Raw genomic sequence first — 25,098 nt, 5'->3', positions numbered from 1 at the left:
ATATTTTAAAGGTCTGCACGTGAAAGTTATGGTGATAATGCTATCGGGTATGTGCAGGTAAAAAGAGAAGGTCCTATCTGCACAGTGAAAGCAAAAATAACCCCCGAGCACCGTGTCCGCCAAAAAGCATACTCTGTTGTACTTTTGTGTGATGAGATGGAAGATGAAATACAAGTCTTAGAATGTCAAGACTGTGCAGCTTCTAGAGGTTAGTTGAACTGTATGTCGCTATATTGTAAAATATGTTTCTCTCCTCTAACCTCTACACTCTTCTACCCTATGGAGATGTGGGGAAGAGCAAACTCTTGTGTGATGTAACAAACACAGAATCATTGCGAGGGTCTCTGCCAGCTACCTGTTGACAAATAATTTATATTTGGAACATTTTGCTTTCAGGTGGCTGTAAACATGCACTGGCATTTCTAACATGGCTCCATAGGAGAAGTGAAGAACCAGCGTCGACATCTGTCGACTGTTATTGGAGAAAATCAAAGTTATCGTGTGTCGGAACCTCCCAAAAGTTCATTCTGGCATCCCAAGTTGGCAAGAACGCAGTAAAAAGCGTGGAAAAAGGTAATGGAGATTTCCTGGCAGCAGTACTCCAAAGGAGTCTTAAGGAGGGGCTTCGATGCCAACTGACTCAACTTTACATGGATCCGAAGCCCACTGACTGTTTGTCCATGCACAGGATGATTTCTGCTTTTAAGAAAACACGAAACCTGCACAATACAAGTGCTACAGATTTCATCAATTTTATTACATGTGATCTAAATATTCCTCCAAATATCTTCGAGGAAGTTTTTTCACTAACAAGAAAGCAGGCTAACTGCCCGTTATGGTACGAAATGCGATATGGCAGAATTACTGCATCCAAACTATACGAGGCAGCTAACTGCAAAACATTGGATGGAACATTGACTGAAGTCATCTTAGGGGCAGCCAAGATTCCAGACACAAAGGCTATGCAACGAGGTCGGCTTTTAGAACCTTTGGTGTTAAAGGTACTAGCAAACCAACTGGGACACAAATATAAAGAATGTGGTTTCAAAATCAGTTGCAAATTACCAATTATCGGTGGCTCCCCGGATGCAGTCACTGATGATTATATTGTTGAGGTCAAGTGTCCAGTCAAACATAGTACAATGAAAAATTACTTTTTTGAGGGTGTTGTTGCCAGAAAGTATTATGCACAAATGCAAATACAAATGTTTGTACTGAACAAATTCAAGGGAGTGTTTTGTGTTGCTGAACCCAACTTTGAATCATCTGGCAAAATAAATGTTTTCCACATCGATTACGATGAAGAATTCTGTGTCGAAGCTATTAATAAAGCCATGCTGTTTTGGTCCAGAGCTATATTTCCTGTACTTAAAAAAAATGTATAGGTATACATTATTTGAAATAAATCACGTATTTACTGCACTACACTCGCTTCTTTATTCATAATAATACATGATTATATTGATTATGTACAATAGCATCATATTATTTTCATCCCATCCACCATAGTATAATATGTATTTGTATAAAGTGACAGAAAAACAAAAACAAAAAGTTTACATAAGACATATTTTTACATTTATACCTAGTATTTATTTGATAATACGTACACATGTTATTGTATTATCGCATAGATTTTTTTTGTATTTATTATTGGAAGTAAGAAAATGATTACAAAGTGGAAATTCTAACACAAATAGAAATGTATTAAAAAGTGGAACATGATCACTTTGCTACAACACAACTGTATTTATATAAACTTGATGTAAAAGTAAGGCGTAATGAATGAATAGCAATCAATCCACTCTCAGTAAAATATTGGAAGCATTATTATAGTCAGTACTTGCACTGACTGGTAACGCTGGCCGCTAGATGGCGCTAGTGTAGCATGTTGCATTTCTTCGGGACAATACAAACCTAATGGCGGGCTTTAATATTCTTTTTACGTGTGAGCATAAGAACAGTAAGGTCGTATGTAGGTTACTAAATATTTTATTTTCGACTTATATAATTTATTAACGTAAAATAAAGAAAACATTTCAAATAACATGCATTAAAAAAAACCAACCCACAGAAGTCACGGGGCTAGGAGGCGCTAGTATAGCATAATCAGAATGTATGGTAAATGTAAGAAGTTGAAGGTGTTATACATAAATTATTCTACAGTATTTGATATTATCCCTTTTGGTGGCTTCATTGCCTATAAACTCTAAGTAAAAGCTCCAACATATGTTTTTATAAAAAACACATACTGGCGCTATAATTACATAATATTATACACTTTAGACTTATTCTATATACATTACATGAAGGATAAACAAAATTACACTGGTACATATTATGAATATTTATATTCAAGTTAAAGTTTATATGATAATGAAGCGCACATAACATTTTAAACTAAACATTAGCGTAGAGCACAAAACACTAAAAGACTAATAATATTAATAAGACTAATATGATCAAATTATTGGTTTTTGTAGATTTATGAGTCCACATGCAATCATAACAATATGGTCAACTTGTTGAGTCAAATGGAAGTCTATACAAGAATGTGGCTTTAGAATATTATACTCTCTGAGCCGGCTTATTACACGTTCAACGTGTATACGCAGGGCTGCTATTTGCTTGGATAACTTCACCTCTCTTTTAGTGCTATTTACACCTGTAACAACACTTGGTGGACGCACAAGTTGACAATGTTTGCCTTCTAAAATAGTAGCTAGTTGCTTAAAACCTCTATCTGCCATTACCGACATGCCTTCAGACAAGTTGTCCAAGAAGCCGCACTTTTCCACAATCATCATATCTGTAGTACGTCCACCAAAGCCCTTTGAAATGAAGTTAATAAAGCCATCAGGAGTGATTGATATTAGGTACTTGAGTGTATTGCATTTTTTATATTCTGACCAAGTTAGTGCCTGCTGCAGTGGATTTGATGGCTTCTCTATCTGAATTTCAAAACAGTCTATGATTGATACGACATGTTTGTATCTTGCTCTGAATGGAATTGGTAGTAAGGCTTCTATTGCTTCTGACTTAGGCCAAAATACCAGTTCTGCAAGATGACGAGATAACTTCGGTAAACTTTGCTTAAAGATTCTTGAAGCTTGAGCCTCAGAAAGGCCAAATTCATCACCTAAAATGCTGAAACTAGAGTTTAATTTAATTTTTTTTAAAACGATTAAAACATTTAAAATGTTTATATTTTCAAGGAGTGCTAGGGTTTTAACAATCCAATAAAAATCTTTAAGGATTCCTAAATACAGCTTTGGTTTGTTTTCAATATGCTGCAGAGTTAATTTCAATGACAGACTTTTGAAATCACTATTTGAACTACTATCAACGTACGAATCTGACGTAGCTTGTTGGGAGTATTCTGAACCAGATGCCGATTCCGAGGCAGAACTGTCTGGCTGAAGAGTGACATGCTTTAGTTGTACATTCTTGGTATTTTTATTATGCTTCACAGGAGAAGTACTTACGTCACGAGTAGTTAAACACTCGATTGGACCCCTACTGTGTTCTTTTCCTGTAATTTACTTTTGAATTTCTTTTTCAAATTGCATTGAATGGCTTTCGAATCAGTTGCGTTCTCAACTATCAACATGTGAAAGTTTTCTTCGGAGCTTGATGTATCTTGTGGTCCATCCACATGTTGTTGAAGTATTTGGAGTCCAGAGCATTGAGGCTTCTCGAGAGGAAACGACACTTCCAGTTCAACGTAGTCTTGAGGTTGATTGATGATCTGTTGTGGCACAGACTCATCCACATCAGACAGGCAAGGAGACATTGGCTCGAGACTTGCAACAAACACTTCACCGCCTTTAGATGAGCTTGGATGCTGATCCACCACATTGAGTAGATCTCGCCCATCAGCTCCAATTTGACATTCAAATTTATGAGGAATGGTTCCTTTTTTTAAAAGCACCCTTTTACTTAGATGTTGGGGCCATTTCCGAGCATCCACGCTTAACTGAAAATAAAAATACAACTTATCAAGAGACATTGTATTTATTCAATACAAACTTAACAATGCAAATATAATAAGTATCTTCATTTGAGAATAGCCTGCAAAAGTGTAACAATATTGTAATGTGTGTAGGCTTGTTGTCACTAGGTAATAGACCCACCTACTCAACCTACTGTACTGTACAGCAAACTATTCGTGAAGCATGCAACAAAGAAAAATATGTATTTTTTAAATATTGTGTTCAAACAATAATATTGTAAAAAATATACTTACATTAAAATGATCTTCACAGACATATCGTACGGTTTTATTTGACAGTTCACCCAATTGACTGGACCTATGAATTGCAATACACCATTGTTTTCTAATTGCTGAAATTCGCGGTACAACGAAAAATCTTTTTTCCTTAGTAGTCGCCGAAGTATTTGGGCACAAAGGAACCATACAATATTTATAATTATTTTTACGATCTCGGATCCTACGGTTACTACACGAATCCATGTTTAATTAAATAACAAAACAGTAACAAAACGCAGCGTTAGAATTGGAAGTACTTCGTTTTGACATGACAGATATTATTCAGAAGTGACAGATGTTATGATGTGAAAATCGTACAGATTATCCTTCCGTGGCGGCTGTCTTAGAAGTATAATGGTGATGGTCCTGATTTTAACAAAATCAAATTTAATAATATATTATTATGAGTTTATGAGTACAAGAATAATTTAAATCGCAACATTTGGATAGTATCAAACAAGAGGTACAATATCAATTTATATGTTATATAACTAGAATGTGCAGCTGTTAAAAATAGTCTCATTGCAAAAACAAAAACCAACCTTGGTACATATAGAATATATAGGTACTTCGACCAACTAAATATATTTTATGAGAACCTTCTTTATACTTGTTTATATATTTCATATTGTTGATAAACCTTCCCCTTTAATTCATTTAATTTTATGTACATTAGGTTTTATTGTAAAATATTTGGATTAAGTGACTGAACATTATAATCGTATATATTCATCAATCCTATAATATTGTGTATAAGTATATTTATATTATATGTCATCTCATTTAATATGGCAGACTGAGATTGCAATATTCTCCCAGTACTGCTGGAATAAAACTTTAAATAAATTAATAAGGATTAATGATCAATAAGAAGGTTCAAGGAAAAAAATATTTATGAGATGTAATATTTTTGGTATGCCTCGTTATTCTCCTCTGCCATTCGTGTGAAATGCGTCGTTTTTTTTTTAAATGTTTTTGGGCTATGTAATTATTTTGTTTTCGCACCCATAAATTATGTTCCGTCTTTCCGGTTTATGAAAAAATGGTCCGATTTTTCGGATTAAAATTTTCAAAAAATCGCCATGGTTTCAAAAATACGATTAAAAAAAAAAAAAAAATACAGAATGTCTTAGAATATTTGCCTAAACCGGAAAATAAAATAAAAAAATGGGATGCAAGAGGCCTATTCTACATCATCATTGCATAAATAACACTGCAAATTTCAGAGGCTTTTACTATTTAATTCCGAGCATTAATTTTAACATAATAATAAGTATAATATTACCAACGCATTATAAATAAATCATTGCAAATGGATTCTGTCACTTTTATTACAGTAAATTCAAATCACCCAGTGGAAAACGGGCTTCCATCTACGTCACGATTACCCCCATAATGAGCTTACCTTGTTAAAAATATTTTCTACGAACCTTGGATTTTAGCCAAAAAATATACCTGAAACAGAACATAGTTATAACAGAACTCTAATTTGAACGAGATGTTAATATTTAACCATAAAATCAAGCAAAAGTAACGTAGCCAAAACACATACCTATTAGAAAATAATAATTTAGCCAAAAAAAAACCTGAAACAGAACATAGTTGTAACAGAACTCTAATTTGAACGGGATGTTAATATTTGATTCCGCTTCGAAAATCAATCAAAAGTAACGTAGCCAAAACACATATTGGGAATTAATAATGTAAATTGTGATGTATTTTGAACTTGAAGTTATGACAACGGTTTAGTGAATCTTTGTTTATCGTCGGATAAATCTATATTTATTTACCCTGTCAACCGCCATTCTGCTTTTAACAAAATATCTTTAATCCGTGTTTAAGTGACTTTTTTAATAAATGCCTTTGCAATACTTATCTAATAATAGGTATAGGTAGGTACGTCAAATTGACAGTTTAAAAGTTCCGATGTGTGACAAAGAAAACGACCCATGATTCTCTAACTAAACCGGAATAACGACCGTTACCAAAATGAATAGCAATGAATATATGCATTAGTACTTACCAATAACCATCACAGGCATGGGATGATAAGTTTAACAACGCGGTTTGAATAGAGTTTGGAAACAGGAAAAAACGACATTTTTGTGAGGAAAGTTGAGAAAACGATTGGGCATTGTCTATATTATAGGGCTAGCAAATCTTCAACCTGTTGACTGTGGGAAGTCCGCAACCTTGAGAACAAAACACAATAAAACATGCAAGGTGAGTTGGGGTTGGAGCACTGTATACAATGAATAGATGAAGTTTAAAGTAATCCCATACGTCACAGCATTATCCCATCGCATTAAATTTTTTACACAAGGAATATTAACTATTCCTTAATCAAATTGTTTTAACGCAAGAAGTTAATCTGCTGTTTTTATTAAATTTTTTAATTATTCAAAATAAAAGGTTATGTATTCAAAAAACCCCGGAGGCGGGGTAAGTGGATCTAACCTCAATATTTTGATTTTTGGCTAAACGAATAAAAATGTTTAATTGCCAATCCAATCAAACGCACTAAACACACAATTTCGCCATTTAAAAATATTGAATATAGTGGAATATACATCATAAATCAAACATTATTTGGCAGATTGGATTGGATTTGGCAGTGCAACATTTTATGACTAGTGATGGGGCAACGAAAACAAACTTTTTTTTATGTATTAGTATTATTTTTCACAATATTTACTAACAATGTTATTATAATAATATATATTTACTACTAATAACTGAACTTAATATCATTTTATAGGAACTAATATTTTATTACTAGATTTTAAAAAAATACACAATATGTGGAAATAATAACGCCTTTGCGGAACTTTTTGTTTCCGACATTAAAATGATAAAAAATAAAAAAAAAATAACATTTCTTTTACAGGTAAGAGTTTATCTCATACAAAATCCCTTATTGAATATTAAAACCATTAAAGGACATTTTGAAAACTAATTCTCCTCTTCTCCCAGTTAAGGGGTTTGGCAAAACAGATATAATATCTGCGTTATAAATATCGGATACGTCATCAACTTTCAGGAATGAAAATACGTTACGATTTTCTCTGCTTAAATGTGAAACCCTTCGTACATATTTGACTGTCTTCTTATATTCATCATTTTTTATAATATTTCCTATGTAATGTTTGAGGCTCTTCTTCGCTATAAATTTAGTAAGTTTAGTATCCAATCACCAACTTTTGTCTCAACGTTTAAATTTGGTTGTACATCCAGTTCTTGCAAAATGCCATTAATTTCAATAGACAGAACATCATCTAAAGGTACGTTATTTTGATTGTCTTCCACGTCTTCCATTAATAGATTTTGGAAATAGTCGCATTCATCTTCAGAACAAGACTTCCAATCAGATTCGCTGACAGATGTTTCGGACGCCAGAATAGGCGTTTTTTTGTGATTTTTTTTTTTCAATTTTTTATTAATCACTTTAGACTTCTTGTTTGAACAAATTTTCTTCTTCGAATCATTTAGTTTATTTTTTAAACGCTCTACGATATCATCATATGTTATAACCTCCGCACCAGGTGCAACTTTCGTCTTTTTTACTTTAGCAGGTTCGTTTTTTTGTATAGATCTCAGCATAAGCTCTTCAAATGATTGTTTGACCTTTACAGAACACAGAAAATCTGAATTAGCTGTTTTAATTATTCGGTCTTCTAAAATTGTAATCTTCTTCAACGGGTTAAGGGAGTGATTTTCGGTAGTATAAGTAGAAGACTCGGAATACTGAATTAGGTCATTTCCAACATGTGATACGAATTGTTCTATAAAAGGTTTGACTTCTTTAGATGTGGAAGGTATGGAATAAAATTTTTCAATATTTTCTATTGATGATAGTGGATTTTCAGGTAATGTTTTTGTTTGTTGCGCATTCCAATTGTGACTTGGTTTATCTATTTTTATGTTTTCCTTATCAATACACATTTCAAAATCAGTAGTAGTTATTATTTCTATGTCTGATACTAGGTTTCGTTTTTTTAAAAGTAGTATGCACATCACTAGTAACATTTGCGTCCATACAAAAATATCAGGGGGAAGTGGATCTACAGTTTAGTGGCACTTACCCCAGCATAATAATTTGTGGGGGAAGTGAATCTAGTCTCATAAATCACAATTCTTTAAGATATTTATAATGCAAATATATACACATCAAACCTCAATTCAATTATAGACCAATTTGTAACTTCCTAGCACAAGTTTTTGTCAAGTTATAAATAAATGAAGGCAGCGCTCACAACTCGCACGCAGACTAAAACCAACTGCCAAAATTTGAAGCTCTCTAACAACTCTCTGTGTTTATGAATCAGCTCCATTTATATGTCAGAATGAGGATTTAGCTAATTATATTACATTCGCATACATGTCAGCGCTTGAATTTTGTATTCAAAGAAAGTAGAAGACCTGGATGAACTTCCTCCAAAAATTCACTTACCCCAACTCACCTTACAAAAATTTTGAAAAAAAATGGTTTCTAAATCAATATTTAGTTCAAGCGATTTGGACACTGTCCTTTGTACAATTTCTTTATACATAAGGCTTAAAATTACTTTGGAAACTTGGGCAAACACATTACTATCCTATTAGTTGTTAACTGTCAACTCGGCAAGGATATCAAAAATTAAAGTTTATAGATAAACCGAGTTATTAGGATTTTGGATCTAAAAGAGGTCTTGAAGAAAATAGCAATAAGTGTGTTTTTAAATCTTCAGTAATATCTGAGATCAAATGTTAACTACGGTGAACAACGCCAAATACGGTTGGTAAAGTAAGATTAAAATTAAAATGTTAACGAATAAGTATCTGTATTTACTACTAATAATTACAGAAACAAGAATCTTTCAACTTTTTTTATGGAAGAAAAAGTTTTCGTTTTTTTCTAATAAAATCATAGATCATTGGCATTGCAGCCCTTACAAACCCCACAATACTGTTATGTGTTCCCTGCTTTACTACATTTCACAGGATCAATACTTAATTCATTTTCGTGCCGCAGACAGTTCCTCCTAATTTTCTCTACAATTGGCAATAGCTTTTACCAGAATAATCTTAACAACTATTGTCAAAGTGTAAAAATTTACGAATTTGTTGAAAACGATTTAACAGCATTATATCTGCTTTAAGCACGTAACGAAATGTATGATTGCATGAAGGCATTTCGACAACAAATTTCAAAAGTTAAATTATGTCGGTTCTGTTATGTACGGAGAAAAATACTTACATTTTAAAATATCTGAGTGAAAAATCGTCATCAGTCAAATCAATGGAACTTTTTCCTGTCTGCCCAGGTAGTACGTTCTCGAGCGGTTGAAGTACCTAGCGGCTGTGTTTACCAAATAATTCTAGTAGGTACAAGGTACGATCTCCGTAGGGTAAACAGAAAAGAAAATGTTCTAGAACGCACTAATAGCTACGGCTACAATTTTATAGTTTTGACAGTCAATTTAGGTAATAATATTATTTGAATAAAAAAATAAATTCATTATTGTACACATATTCATATTTATATTTTGATATTCGTCTAAGAAGTAGGTATGACATAATTATCTTTTTACACATACTTCGTACATTTAAGTTTTTAAAAATAATCAAATCTTTTACAATGCGATTCGGAATAAATGTAAAATTTTAAAAATTAAAAATTAAAATCGAAAGGTAATAAATATTTTGACCATTACAAATGATACACATTTTATATACTGAAAATTCTCTGGTGAAACATATCATATCTATAACTAAAATTTATTGTGTAAATAGTTTTCGTGAAGATGAATGTTAACACAAGAAACAAAAAAAGGGGCCAAACAAAGAGTCTCTTCGAGAAAATGCATAATTGCATATGAAACCAACTAGTCTTCCCTGTAAGTGTGCAGGTGTATTTTAAAATCTATCATTTGAGAACATGAATAATTGCAGCCATAAAACCAAAAAGTTTTTTCTTAGCTGTAAGTAAGCAAGTTTCTCTTCAAGGTACACTGTTGATAACTTGTAAAGTTGCACTCGGAACAAGAAATATTGTTTTTCTCCGCTGTGAGTCAGCATGTGATCCATCTAATGTCCAATATATATCTTATATATAGGTAAGATGGCCTTTCCTAGAAACTAAATAAGTGCACTTGGAAAATGAAAAAGGTGTGTCGCCACTGTGAGTCAGCATGTGGCTTTTTGATGTGCTTTTTGAGAAAATCCATAGATGAACAAGGAACAAGAAAAAGATTGCCTTTTAAAACATTAATATGTGGACTTATGGAAAATAAAACAGGTTTTTTGCCACTATGAGTCAGCAAGTGGGTGTTTAGATGGGCGTTTTGCCATAATGAAATGTTTCACACGGAACATGAAAAATGTTTTCCTCCACTGTGAGTCAGCATGTGGTTCGTTATGTTGCTCTTGTGATAACATGCACAGTTGCACAAGAAACATGAAAAAGGTTTTTCTCCACTGTGAGTCAGCATGTGGCTCTTCAGATAATACTTTCGATAACACGCATGGTTGCACAGGGAACATGGAAAAGGTTTTTCTCCGATGTGAGTCAGCATATGCCTCTTCAGCTGAACCTTTTGACAACTTGCATATTTGCACACGGAACATTTAATTATGCTCTTTTAGGATAAATTCAGAATAGCTAGATGCAAGTTATTTATTTTAACCTTTTTTTTTAAGTGTATGTATCCATAAATTGATGCATCTATTGTAGAATATATTTAAACCTAGCTGTGAGTTGTTCCATCATCATTTCTAATATTGAGATTGGTTTGTTGATTTGTTTCCAAAAAATTTATTTGTAAATAAATTTTACAAAAATTTTAGATGTGGAAATTTGATAAAGTGTATGTAAATTTGATAAAAGTACATATACCTAGTTTTGTAAAAGAACGTATTAGTTACATTTTGTTAATATATATACATATTATATTTAACTTAATCAAGTTTATTTTTATTAATATTTATATGTACCTATTAATAATTCACTTTCAGAATATTTTTGTTTGGATTGTAAATAAATAAAATCAATTCAAATTTTATAAATATTTACTTTTATTAGCGTTCCCCATAGTTTGAGGATTGTCGATAATATTGACTACGCTGCCGGCTCGGCCGCTGCTGGCAAAATAGAATGGACGGTATTCATCCACCAGGTAACAAGGTATTAACAAGCGTATGGAAGCATCGGCGAACGGAGATCTCGCTGGGCGCTTCTTACGTATTGCAAGCACCGCGTCATGGCAACAATATTTATTTCAAATTACTTGCCTCGTGCAAATCAGGCCAAAATATGACGGTGCAAGGCGCTCGGTTTTAAAATTTATAAAGCACAAGAATCGAAATATTTCCAGCGTTTATATTCCTCTTAAATATGGAAGTACAGTACTTACATTTATTAATAACATTTGCTGCACACGATTGGTCCTAAAGGAGTTCAAATTTTTAATTCATTCGGCCTCACTATTGAGAAGAGCACGCTGGAAGGCATTATTCTACTCTTCGATAGACTGGATAGACACTTCATACCTACAGTGAATATTACAGTGGAACGATTCAAATTCTTTACCAGGAAGCAAAGAAATAACGGTCAACAAGCTGTTATTATTTGTCTATTTTGTCGTGACAAGCAAAGTGTTATAATAATAATGTCGAGTCAAATTCTGCAAATGCAGAATGCTACGGATATGGTTGGCGAGTGGAAACGTTTTAAGCAATCATTTCTTTTATATATGATGGCGAATAACTACAACGAGGAAAAGGAAATTCAAAAAGTTGCAAGATTCCTACACACAATACTATGTTGAAGACACACCTGACACCATGTTATATTGTGGTGAAATAAGAACACGATTAATAATTGTAATCTGTACTGTATTGGTTGACAATTGACATTACACGAGCCTACGCCGCCCGGGCTTGCGGAGCAAAAGACAATCTTAATGATATACCTAGTGTTACCATATCCAACAATACCTACTTTTTACTTGTATATATTATTATCAAAATTAAATTATAACTTCTTGTAACTGTAATTGACCGGACCTAAGTCCTCCATCACAACACAAGCAAGCATTTTCTGTGGTGGTGGTAGGAGTTATTGTTGGGTTATTCGTAACCCGGGAATGTTTGTCTTTCTTTAAAAAAAAAAAAAACTTGACCACGACTACGAGACCCCCCCCTGGCGCCAAAGCTGGATCCGCCCTTGCGGCGGGAATGGTGGAACCACATCCAATCCCAAAGGAGGTGATTCCAACCTGGTGATGGATACAGTCCTTCAGCCTATTGGTTGGCAGGTTAATAGTGAGAGGTCCACCGCTGTCTTCCTGAAGGATAAACAAATTACTTTACGGTAAACCGCTACGATATAACGAACCTCTTGCACCACAAATACTGAACTCACACCGGCCACAGTACTCCTCTAATGCCATTAGATGAAAAAATCACACTTTTATTAAATATAACACCCATAAATAGTGTGGTTTTATGTATAAAGTATTCAAAAAATAAAACCTTTACTAAGGTTAAAAAAAAAATTAAATTTTATAAAATTTCAATATTTTTAAAATTTCATAATTTATAAAATATACAAAATTTATAAAATTTAATTTAAAATACTAAATTTTGTAATTTTCAAATAGGTAGGTAGGTCCCTAAAATAGTCCACCAAATAAATAGTAGGTGTGTAAAAATGGAAAGAAAATTATACTAACGCTGCACGTGTCTTTCCCGCCATCAGAATTGCCGGCGCAGAGCTGCTGCGGGATGACACCCTGCTTCATGGTCTTCGTCACTCCGAAGCTCTGACGGCACTGCTGGTTGCTGAATAAAGACAACTCCACCTCCTGCAAGGTGACCGAGCCACTGCCAGCTGAAATAAGGAAAATCATTCATTGTTTTCTCCTTTCTACCACCAGTGGCGAACGCAGCGCTACTGCACTATTTTTATATACTTTTATATTTGGGGATGCTGAGCGGGGAGGAGAGGAAGTTCTGGGAAATAAAACAGTTGGACGTTTTGAAAAGGGGAGCCAAAATATGACTCGCGCCAGTTGCCATTTGCTTCAGGGCCGGCTCTGATGTGGACACCCACACTTACGTCCTTACCTTCTTTTCCCAATCTCCTTTTTCCTCACTACGTACACCTATTGGGGTTGCCATACACCTGGCTACAGACGGTTGGGAGCAGTTGGTACCATTGTGCTGTATTAACATTAAAAAAGGTAAACTTAAGGAGAAATTAAGGAATTTTAGTAAGGTCTATTAATACGTGATGGTTAACATATCAAAAAAACATGTGTAAATTTTTGTTAAGATTTTGATAAATGTTACTTTAGTGCACTTCTGTTTAGAGTTGTAAAACATTAACAATATATAATATACCTAGGCTAGTTCTACCCCATCCAATGGCCTTAGCAATTGTCTGCTCCATTGTCTCGTTTTGCCACAAACAGACGGGCCGAACGAAATCTGTCAACCTGTTGAAAAACATACCAAATCAATGTGTGTTGAAAATACTAATCACCAAGGAAGATTGGTGAAAGAAGTTGCATGTTCCATTAAATCAAATCGCTGTCCTAGTTCTTGTATGTTCAATAAACCTTTTTTTGCAAAACTGAGTTTTGAATGCCAATATATTCATTAGCCTATTGCGCATTAATGAAGCTCAAAAAAAACTTTTTTTTTTTTGGTTTTTAAGTGACATTTTAAGCATTTTTCGAGTCCCAATATCCACTCACGGAATAAGGTTTCAGTTCTTATTTGTTCAATCTCCTGGATATTGAACATTCAAACACTCAAAGTTATGAATATAATATATTTTTTAAAGTTCATAGATATTTGTTCAACATCCCGCAGAAGGTTGAGGTCTTGAATGTTCAATCTCCACTGTCAACCAATCAGGAGCCGGCTAGTCAAAATGTGCGGCCATATTGATTTTTTGTTGTTTTCTAACAACGAAATTGTTCCACTAAAAATACGTTTAATTGCGAATATATACCGTTATTGAACTAAAAAATGACTTCACCGACTATAGAATCAATAAACCTTAGAACAGTAGCTCAAATAGAAAGGTAAGTCTTAAAATTATGTCATTTTACATGTACTTCTTGAATTTGCTGGGCAAATATACAGGATGCTTAATGTATTATTTATTTATTCAATTATTTATTTACAAACTTAGAACTTTTACCTAAAATAAGTATTAATAAATTATATTAGTGCATTAACCCTTCAGATAATGGTTTTTATTACTTAGGAAGTCTTGGGCAAACGTACTTTCGCGCGCGAAATTCCCAATTGTTCCCGTGTGTTATACATGTTCTTCTATATTAGTTAATATTGATCATTTTGCAAGAACAAAAACTGAACTAAAAACTAGGTATAATAACCTTTCAGACGTGATTATTATAAATAAATATTTTCATTTCTAAATAGATAGACTTTGGAATTTAAAACGTATTATGGGTTTAAAAAAACATACCTGTAAATTAATCCGTAAAACGTATAAAAATCTATGAAACTTCACATTTTGAAAACACATTCCTTTTGATAAGAAAATTTGCAATACTCTCACTTCACTTTTTATATTCCCAATACATTTATTTTTTTTAAATACGTATTAAAAAGTCACTTTTTTTCCACATAAAAATATTTGATCGATAATAAACTTTATTTTTAACGCGATTTTCCTAAGTATTTATAGTGCATTTCCAGAAAACTTTACAATTCACATATATATGAGGCATTTTTTTAATGAATTTTCATAATTTTTGTTAATGTCTTGTAAAATTCAATCATTTTTTTATCAATTTTGAACAGGTCTCGGATAAATCTCTAAAATTTCACCTAGTTATAAACACTTCGTAACGCGTTCACGAATAAGATATACATTAATATACAGAACATATTACAACTTATTGTTAAATTGAGTTCGAAATATAATAAAACGGATTTCAAAACGTAAAAACAAATTCACGTATAATGAAACTTTAATGCATCCATAACGGATAGCATTTCAAAGACAATTGTCAGTTTGTGTCATTTGTAGGGATGGGCGGTACGCTAATTTTTAAACATAATCGACTCTTGTGCGAAAACGGGGTAAGTTGTAGATTTTTCATATAAAGTTGATTATAAATTTTTTTATATACGTGTAAATTTTTTAATTAAAAGGATGATCTACAAATTTACCTTGATAACAATATATAAGTACATAAGATGAATAATTTTTTTTTTTCATTATAATTCGATTATGATATAACTATTTATTTACAATGCCTCCGCCGTCACCATTTCTCCACAGGGATAGGCAGAAAAGAATTAATCAATGCACAACACTGTTATAACACATACGCCGTGCTTTCAAGCGTATCCATACATATTCAGTACAGATCATGCCTTTTTTACATAATGAAATAAATCAATAACTTTATTCAAAATTATGGAATTGTATTTTATTTTTAGACAAATCGATTATAAGAGAGAAACACAATATAAAATAGCATAAAAGTTACATGAGATAGATTACACGTACATTATAACAATGGATAAAGATTATTACACATTTTTGTAAAAACACAGAATATTATTATTGGCACCTCTAAAAGTATACACGATTTTATTATTAATTATTTACAAATATCTAGATCCACAACTGAATCACATCATAACAACAAAGCAACATGGAAAATGTTTTTGTAAAAACAAAAGGCAGAAATGTGGAAAGTAATCTCGTTCTTCTCACTGAATTCATCGTCGATCACATGGACAACCGCACTCAAGTAAATATCATATATACAGACTTTGCCAAAGCATTTGACAAAATTAATAAAAAATTATTTCAAAGAAAACTTTGGTCATTAGGTATACGTGGTAATTTATTTCGTTGGATTACATCTTATATACTCAACAGATCACAGGCAAAAGCAATAAACGGCTTAGAAACAGATTTCAATGAAATTTCCTCTGGGATCCAACAGGGTCCTCATCTCGGATCATTGTTTTTGATTTTATATAGTAATGATTTGATCAATAAAATACTCTGAAATATATTTATTTGCTGATGATGCTAAGCTATACAAGCCAATAAAAAGTCTAAACGATTGTGTTAATTTACAACATTATTTAAACAATATATCCTCCTATTATTAACAAAATCAACTATATCTTAACGTTTCAAAATGTCATCACCTTGTCTTTTCGAGAAATAAAAATAATAAATTATTTAATTATTCTTTAACAACAAAAACATTGCAACGGTCAGATATTCGTGATCTCGCAATAAACCTTGATAGTAAACTATAATATAACCTTAATGTACATCAGAAGTTCCCAAAGTGGTTTATTTTGACCCCCAGGGGTCGATATCGGCTTGCTGGGGGTCAATGTCAGCGACAAAAAATTTTGGGGGTCCACGAAATTCAAATGGGGGTACATACGAGCGGACCCCCATTTTTCCTCAATTCAACATTTAGGAGTTCCGCAAATGACACAATAGACCTTACACAAATATAATAGACTGAGAAATTACTTTTTTGATATTTGCATTTTTATATTTCGTAAAGTTGTCAATTAAGGTATATAAATAGAGTCTACGTTTCTTTTCTCGTTAGAATTAATATATTCAAGCAAAACATTGTACATTGGAAGCCGCGAATTATCCTTGTTCCCCAATTTGTTTTTGAAAAACGTCCAGGGATAAATGTACAGACTTTAAAACTAAGTTTGAGGACACTTTGTAGCAGTCTCGCCCGTTCAAGTACCTACCTTACCGACAGTCAGCATTATCAAGTTACCATCTTGTTTTGCGAACTACTCTGAAGGCGCTGCGCTGCAGGAATTGTTAGTTCTGAGTTGTGGTTCGAAACTCGTGGGACAAGGAGAGTGAAAGGCTTACCGACCTTGGCGGACCCTGAATTTACGTAAGAGGCTCTTCAAATTGAGATTGACATATTTTTAGTTTTGTATGGATTACACTTATAATTTATAAATTTGTTCGGATTTATCTAATTCCGAGCTGGCGCCCATTTATTTCATAGCATCATTTATTCTTTGTAAAAATTCCTCAACTGACATGACTTGCATTTTTAACTATCGAGCCATCTATGTATCGACACGCCTTGAGTTATAAACTTTATATTGAGTCTCTTGTTTCTTTTATCATTTTCTAGTTCTATGTGTTTAGAAACCGCATTTTATAAAAATAAATCTTATATTTGATATAAGAGTTTTATTACTGGTGCATGCTTTTAATCTACCCACATATATCTTGAGTTCCTTTGTGAGAAGTATTCAATGAAGGTAAGATTAAATGTTACAACTTTGACTATGGAAATGCAGCGTTGAAGAATCGGATATCACGTGACAAGAAGAACTGACCGGAATAAGCACTGACAAATAACTTAACGGGCAGTTCTGTAGGGCTAGCTACAGAAAAAAAATTCCCGTTGCTTATCCTGCTTCATTTTCATTTGGTGTAATACCTCACAAGGGCGCCCCTGTCTGGACAGTGTAAAGACAGAGGAACTATACCGCCACCCGGTTGTTGGACAGGCAAGGAAAGGGAACCTTTTTAGGAAAAAAAAATGATTATCACATGGGACGTTAACAGTTTTGGGAAAATTCAATATTCGGCAGGCAGGGGGTCTACGGAAAAATTTTTTTTGGCTATTGTTCTACGGGGCAAAAAAGTTTGGGAACCTCTGATGTACATCAAATCACAAATAAAGCTGCTAAAATTGTTACGAGTTGCTCATATAGATACATTCATGATCACGCGGCCGGATGCTGAACACGTGGCCAACGCATGTCTACAACATTTAGCACGAACCTACAACCAATAGGAGCACTAGGACGAAAACCATTACCTTTTATGATAATGAACGAACCAATTCACGTGGACTGCATGTTACGTATGAGGTGACCTGCCTATACGGTAGTGCCCCCCTTCCCTCTGGCTCGCTCGCTGGACAGGTGAAGCGAGAGAGGATTCAACAGTCGCCCCGAGATTGCCCTTGAAGTAACACGACGGTTCAGGCCGCCAGCTGTTTGCCTTATAATCGGCTGAGTGTTTCGTACAAATTACCCAGTTGCAATCTCCATGGCCCGCCAGCAGACACCTTGTTATACAATTGTGTCATGTTCTGGACCATTACCACCCGCCAGCAGGCCCTTTGTTGTATAATTGTGCCATTTCCTGTACATACCCATCGCCTGATGCGTGGAGAGCCCCTTTGCTGTCCGCACAGTGCCACCCATGCCACCCTACTACAGCCTGATGCGTGGAGAGCCCCTTTGCTGCCCGCACAGTGCCGCCCACTGCCGCCCTACAACAGCCAGATGCGTGCCCATCGATGCGTGGTGAGCCCTTGCTCCCGCGCTGCGCCGCCCTTCGTAGGCGTCCTGCCCTACCATGCCGCCCCTCGTAGGCGTCCTGTCCTCCAGGCCGCCCGCCCCCCCATCGCTAACACGTGAGACACTAATATACCTAACCCTATCTGAGCCCTAGATTCATAGCTTGCCTTATAGACAGGTCTTAAACTGATTCACTGTAACTGTCTAGCATTACCCCTTGTATGTGATAATAAACCATTCATACCGAAGTACCTGTTTCATTGGATATCGTATTATAGAGCCTTACCCCCAGAGATGAAGTACTATCCTCGACTGGTAGAAGCCATATAAAACAAAATGTTAGGCTTCCATAAGAAACCCAAAACTGTTTTATATCATCGATATTATTAAGCAACTCTACTTTGCTAATGTACGAAGTCATTTGGAGTTTGCATCAGTTGTTTGGTCTCCATTTTACAAAATCCACAAAAACCAAATCGAAGCAATTCAAAACAAATTCCTAAAATATATTTGATAAAAGTCATTTGTAAGATTTAATAATTATGAGAGGCAGCTTCATACTTTAAAATTGAATCATTGAGTGTAAGGAAACATCATAAGGATACACTATTCCTGTATAAAGTAGTTAAAATAATATTCAATGCCCAGAGTTGCTAAACAAGATTCCATTCAATGTACCTGCGCGTTCAACACACTCTTATGTCCTGTTCAGGGTTGATCAAAGCAAAACAAACTCTAGGCAGAATTCTTACCTGAGCAGACTATGCAATAATTGCAATAGCGTATTATCCAAGGTAGATATTTTCAGTTCCAAACTTACCAAAAACAAGAGGTCCATAAAATAATATTTCTCTGATGGTTTGTGAATAATGTTTATGTCTCTAGTGTTTATATCTCTATTAAGATAAGATTTATATCTACAACCTCTCTCCATGGCTATAAATGTATTGTTTTGTAAATTTTTCGTTTTATGTAATATTTTGGTTTGTATAATTTTTTTAATTCATATTCATCTCTTACAAATTTAATTTATGTTGTCTCAGTTAAAGTCACAAGGAGGAAATCTATAATTGGTTTTATTTTACTAAATAACACTTATGTACAAACTGATTAAATGTAAACTGTCGATTTCCCAAAAATGAATAAATAAATAAAAAACATTAATATGTGGACTTCAATGAAAAATCACTCCGACAGAAGTTAAAGTAGCCATATCACAAATGAAAAAGGGGAAAGCAGTGGGGCCAGACAATATTCCAGCCGAATTATGGAAAGAGTGTGGGGAAGTGGGACATAAATGGCTGTGCAACCTGTATAATAAAGTACTGACCGGAGAACCAATGCCAGAAAGCTTTAGGAAAAGCTATCTTCCATTTTACAAAAATAAGGGAGACTCTAGGAAGTGCGACAATTATAGAGGGATAAAGCTTATGTCTCACACCATGAAAATATATGAGAGGATTATAAACACACGAATTAGGAATATTGTAAAAATACACGACGATCAATGCGGCTTTGTATCGGGGAAATCAACAATAGATGCTATTCAAACAATCATAGTTGAAAAATATCGAGATGCAAAAAAAGATTTACACATGGTATTTATAGACTTGGAAAAAGCATTTGACAGGGTACCCCGAAGCCTGATATGGGCGGCATTGAGATCTCATAACGTACCAGAAGGATATGTGCTCTCCATACAAGATATGTATACAGACGTAGAAACACAAGTAAGATACACATCAGGGATGTCACCAAAATTTCCAATTAAAGTGGGGGTACACCAAGGATCTGTCCTCAGCCCATTGCTATTCATAATGGTCATGAATTACCTAACGAGTCAAGAAATGAACATTATTCTCAAGACTATGCTTTTTGCAGATGATGTAGTACTGATAGAAGAAAATCAATGTGATCTGCAAAATAGCCTGGAAAGGTGGAGAAAGATCCTGGAGGATAATGGACTAAAAATTAGCAGGAAAAAGACGGAATATTTGTATTTACCATTTGAAGACCCAAATGCTGTAACTCCTTCGATGCAATTGGATGGAGTAACATTAGCCAACTGTGACTCATTTAAGTATCTGGGCTCACTCATCCACAGAGACGGAGGATGTGCAGCGGATGTCAACCATAGGATAGGAGTGGGATGGATGAAATTTAGATCCGTAACCGGAATTTTGTGCGACACGAAAATGCCAATAAAACTTAAAGGAAAGACATACCAGACTATTGTTAGACCCGCGATAATGTATGGCTCCGAATGCTGGACTATGTACAACTCTTACTCTAGGCAACTCGAATCAGCAGAAATGCGAATGCTTAGATGGACGGCAGGAGTATTATTAAAAGATAAAATTAAAAGCTCACGCATTCGTGGTAGCCTGGGTGTCACTGACATAAACAGTAAGCTAGAGGAACGACAGTTAAGATGGTATGGGCACATAAGACGGAGACCACCAGACCACACAGTGAAGCAGGCAATGTCTATAGAGCTTCAAAGACAGTCATCCAGAGGTAGACCAAAGAACTCCTGGATGACCCAATGCTCCAAAATCCTACAAAGAAACGGCCTAGATGAAAGAACCAAAGAAGAACTCAGAACCGAAGAAGCTATAACCTGAGAACGAGAAGAGCCGACCCCAACAGCCCACCTAGGCAATGAGTTGGGATAGTGCTAGGAAGAAGAAAAAAAAATGTGGACTTATGGAACATAAAAAAATCGTTTTTCTCCACTGTTAATCCGCATGTCACCATGAAGGTCGGTTTTTTGATAAAATGCATAGTTTCACAAGGAACATGAAAAAGGTTTTTCTCCACTGTGAGTCAGCATGTGGATCTTTAGGTTGCTCCGGCGATAACTTGCATAGGTGCACACAGAACATGAAAAAGGTTTTTCTCCACTGTGAATCAGTATGTGCTTCTTCAGCTGACCTTTTTCATAACATGCATAGTTGCACAGGGGACATGAAAAAGGTTTATCTCCACTGTGAGTCAGCATGTGTGACTTCAGGTTACCCTGATGATAACTTGTATAATCACACTCCAAACATGAAAGAGGTTTTTCTCCACTATGAATCAGCATGTGCCTCTTCAGTAAACGCTTTTGAGAACACGCATATTTGCACACGGAACATGAAAAAGGTTTTTCTCCACTGTGAGTCAGCATGTGTGTCTTCAGGTTACCCTTTTCAAAACATGCATAGTCGCAGTCTGAACATGAAAAAGGTTTTTCTCCACTATGAGTCAGCATGTGTGACTTCAGGTTACCCTGATGATAACTTGTATAATCACACTCCAAACATGAAAGAGGTTTTTCTCCACTGTGAGTCAGCATGTGCCTATTCAGCTGACCCTTTTGACGACAAGCATAGTTGCACACGGAACATGAAAAAGGTTTTTCTCCACCGTGAGTCAGCATGTGGCTCGTTAGGTTCCTCTTTTGATTACATGCATAGTTGCACACGGAACAGGAAAAAGGTTTTTCTCCACTGTGAGTCAGCATGTGCCTCTTCAGCTGAGCCCTTCGATTACATGCGTAGTTGCACACAAAACATGAAAATGGTTTTTCTCCACTGTGAGTCAGCATGTGGCTCGTTAGGTTGCTCTTTCGATAAAATGCATAGTTGCACACAGAACATGAAAAAGGTTTTTCTCCACCGTGAGTCAGCTTGTGGAACTTTAGTTGACCCTTTCGATAGCACGCATAGTTGCACAGGGGACATGAAAAAGGTTTTTCTCCACTGTGAGTCAGCATGTGTGACTGCAGGTTACCCTGATGATAACTTGTATAATCACACTCCGAACATGAAAGAGGTTTTTCTCCACTGTGAATCAGCATGTGCCTCTTCAGCCGACGCTTTTTAGAACACGCATATTTGCACACGGAACATGAAAAAGGTTTTTCTCCACTGTGAGTCAGCATGTGGCTCGTTAGGTTGCTCTTTTGATAACATGAATAGGTGCACACGGAACATGAAAAAGGTTTTTCTCCACGGTGAATCATCATGTGTCTATTTAGTTTACCCTGTTGATAACTTGTATAATCACACTCCAAACATGAATGAGGTTTTCCTCCACTGTGAATCAGCATGTGCTTCTTCAGCAGACTCTTTTGACGACACGCATAGTTGCACACGGAACATGAAAAAGGTTTTTCTCCACTGTGAGTCAGCATGTGCTTCTTCAGCAGACTCTTTTGACGACACGCATAGTTGCACACGGAACATGAAAAAGGTTTTTTTCCACTGTGAATCAGCATGTGTCTTTTTAAATTTCGCTTTTGAGCATTTGAATAGTTGCACTTGGAACAAGAAAAAGGTTTTTCTCTTACATGGGTATGAAAGTTCATTGCAAAATTTGACTTAGGAGAGAAGGAGTAGTTGCGATGGGGAGAAGTGAATCCTTTTTCCACAAAATGCGTCCGAAGATCTGTTGAACAAATTTGAAAAATAACATGGATGAAAATGATTCAGTTAAACATAGAATAAAAAGGCGAAGTATGTCCTAGAAACGTTAAAAAAATAGGTGAGGCCAAATTATTCAGTTTAAAATTAATATTTGTTTTACCTGCTACCTTGGTAATTCTTCCAAAGCGTTCTAAGCATTCCTCTTTAACATCCGGTAGGTCTATGTCAATTTTCATATAAGTAAGCCCCGCTTCATCTTTTCGGGGTCCAAGATCCGCGTTTATGGTTACTGTTTCCACATTAATGCTTCCTGGAATAAAAAAGGAGTATAAATAGAGTGTATCTTTGCATTGCCAGCCTTGAACTAAACGGCGCCAGGCGCGAGTTTAATGTCGACTGCCCTAACAGTCTTAATTAGTACACGCCAAGGCAGGATATCACTGTAATCAATAAAATGATGATTTGAGGTTTTTTGTAGCGCGGTATTTACTTAAAATTAATATCAAGGGCGATGTGTTAAGATAAGTATTCGACGCCCGGAGAGAACTGCTCCAATTGCACCCACATAGGGCCAACTATGTATCTTCGTACCAATGATATAAAACGAAACATTTTTATAATCGAATAACTGTAAACTATTTTTTAACGAATAAAGATACCATAGAAGCGGGAATTTGGATGAAAGTTTTAAAGGTCAATATCAGATAAAAATGACTTCAGACGTCCGCTTGTGGGACCGATTCAAGAAGAAAGAAAAACCCTGTTTTAGAGCACCTTAAGTAGGGAGTTGTAAGTCAATGGGATGGTGTTTTCTCAATCAATATTTATGAATTTTTAACGTATAAAAAATTTGCTTAATTTACATCATGTTTCAATAAAATTAGGGGAAAATAGAGAAACCGACAACTTATTGTGATACATATAATGTTAAAATAGTGCTGTTTTTGGTAGTTTCCGGAAAGGACGCATTTTAGGTTAAATACCCAATATACCTCATGTATTATAAGAGAAGAAGAAACAAGTATGTTTCCTGTTTGCACGACATTTCAAAACAGACATGGATTCCGGTCATCCGTATTTAAAGTTCTATATTTTACACGTATGCAATGCAACTGGCTGTATGAGTACTCTCCGCATATTACGAGAATTCCTTCGTTACAGCTGGGAGGTCGAAATCTAAATCCGAAAATGCAATTTCACCTCCACCTTCTTCCTGGAGCCCTGGTTCCGTCTTGATGGATATAGTATTTGGCTTCAGTAGATCCATGGTCTGCTTTGGTAGGGTTTGGTTATTAGTTTAACCCTGAAAAAAAAAAGTTGTAATGGAATTCAGTTTTTAAAATATGGCTTCTCAAGTCGTTGCAAAAATACCCAATAGAAAACCTAGAAGTTATGACAAAGGTTTAGAGAAACGTCGTTTATCTTGGGAAAACTCTTTATTTATTTACCGTCTATGTCTACCACCATTCCGTTATAATCCACCTGTGATTAAACGACTGTTATACGTATATTTGTGATCATTTTAATAAATGCATTTAAAATACTAATCTTATAATAGGTTGATGTCAAATTGACAATTTAAAACATTCTGATGTGACAAAACGCCCTTTAATTCACTAACTAAACTGGAAGAACGGCCGCTACCAAAGTAAATAGCAATGAATTTAAGTATTATTTCTTACCAATATCCAAATGCATGGGATAATGAGTTTAACAGGGCGGGATAAAAAAAGTGTAGAAACAGGAAGAAAGATTGTCGGAAAAGAAAGCACTTGTCAGAAAATATATAGGTTATGCATAGACAAGAATGAAGTCAGAGACAATTAATATAATTTTCGTGAAACCTGGCCTTTTAAGAACTTGATAATTTCTACTTTTATTTTTACTGGGTACGATAAATACGCCTCTCCTAATAGTAGTACAGTATATATACATCATTTTATATGTCCAATAATGATCTTTAATTTCATATCCTTGTATATCACGTATAAATTGAACTCTTATTAAACAAATAAAAAATACTGTGTGTGCCATTTTCCTGTTACAAGCAGAGAAATGTCAAAATTC

General features: G+C 34.8%; 2 protein-coding genes across 2 annotated transcripts; both read right to left on the bottom strand.

Annotated features, from left to right (window-relative positions):
• Positions 1-2,462: 2,462 nt before the first annotated feature.
• Positions 2,463-14,843, bottom strand: LOC149415966 (uncharacterized). The gene is made up of 6 exons (XM_089641828.1): positions 14,751-14,843; positions 13,652-13,746; positions 12,982-13,139; positions 12,309-12,594; positions 3,544-3,879; positions 2,463-3,058 (listed from the first exon to the last, which is right to left on the bottom strand). The coding sequence occupies exons 2-6, from the start codon at positions 13,698-13,700 to the stop codon at positions 2,463-2,465; spliced, it is 1,425 nt and encodes a 474-aa protein (XP_089497954.1). The 5' UTR covers positions 13,701-13,746; positions 14,751-14,843.
• A 3,692-nt stretch (positions 14,844-18,535) lies between these two features.
• LOC149415965 (uncharacterized) lies at positions 18,536-24,822 on the bottom strand. Its single transcript, XM_089641827.1, has 5 exons — positions 24,714-24,822; positions 24,232-24,334; positions 23,192-23,341; positions 22,303-23,053; positions 18,536-18,731 (listed from the first exon to the last, which is right to left on the bottom strand). The coding sequence occupies exons 2-5, from the start codon at positions 24,296-24,298 to the stop codon at positions 18,536-18,538; spliced, it is 1,164 nt and encodes a 387-aa protein (XP_089497953.1). The 5' UTR covers positions 24,299-24,334; positions 24,714-24,822.
• Positions 24,823-25,098: the final 276 nt, after the last annotated feature.

The sequence above is a fragment of the Hesperophylax consimilis genome, chromosome 17 (assembly GCF_061612785.1).
Source record: "Hesperophylax consimilis isolate HC1 chromosome 17, BYU_Hcon_1.0, whole genome shotgun sequence".
In the NCBI taxonomy this organism is placed as follows: Eukaryota; Metazoa; Arthropoda; class Insecta; order Trichoptera; family Limnephilidae; genus Hesperophylax; species Hesperophylax consimilis.
Note: the sequence above shows the minus strand (reverse complement) of the source record. Positions and strands in the feature narration are given on the sequence as shown.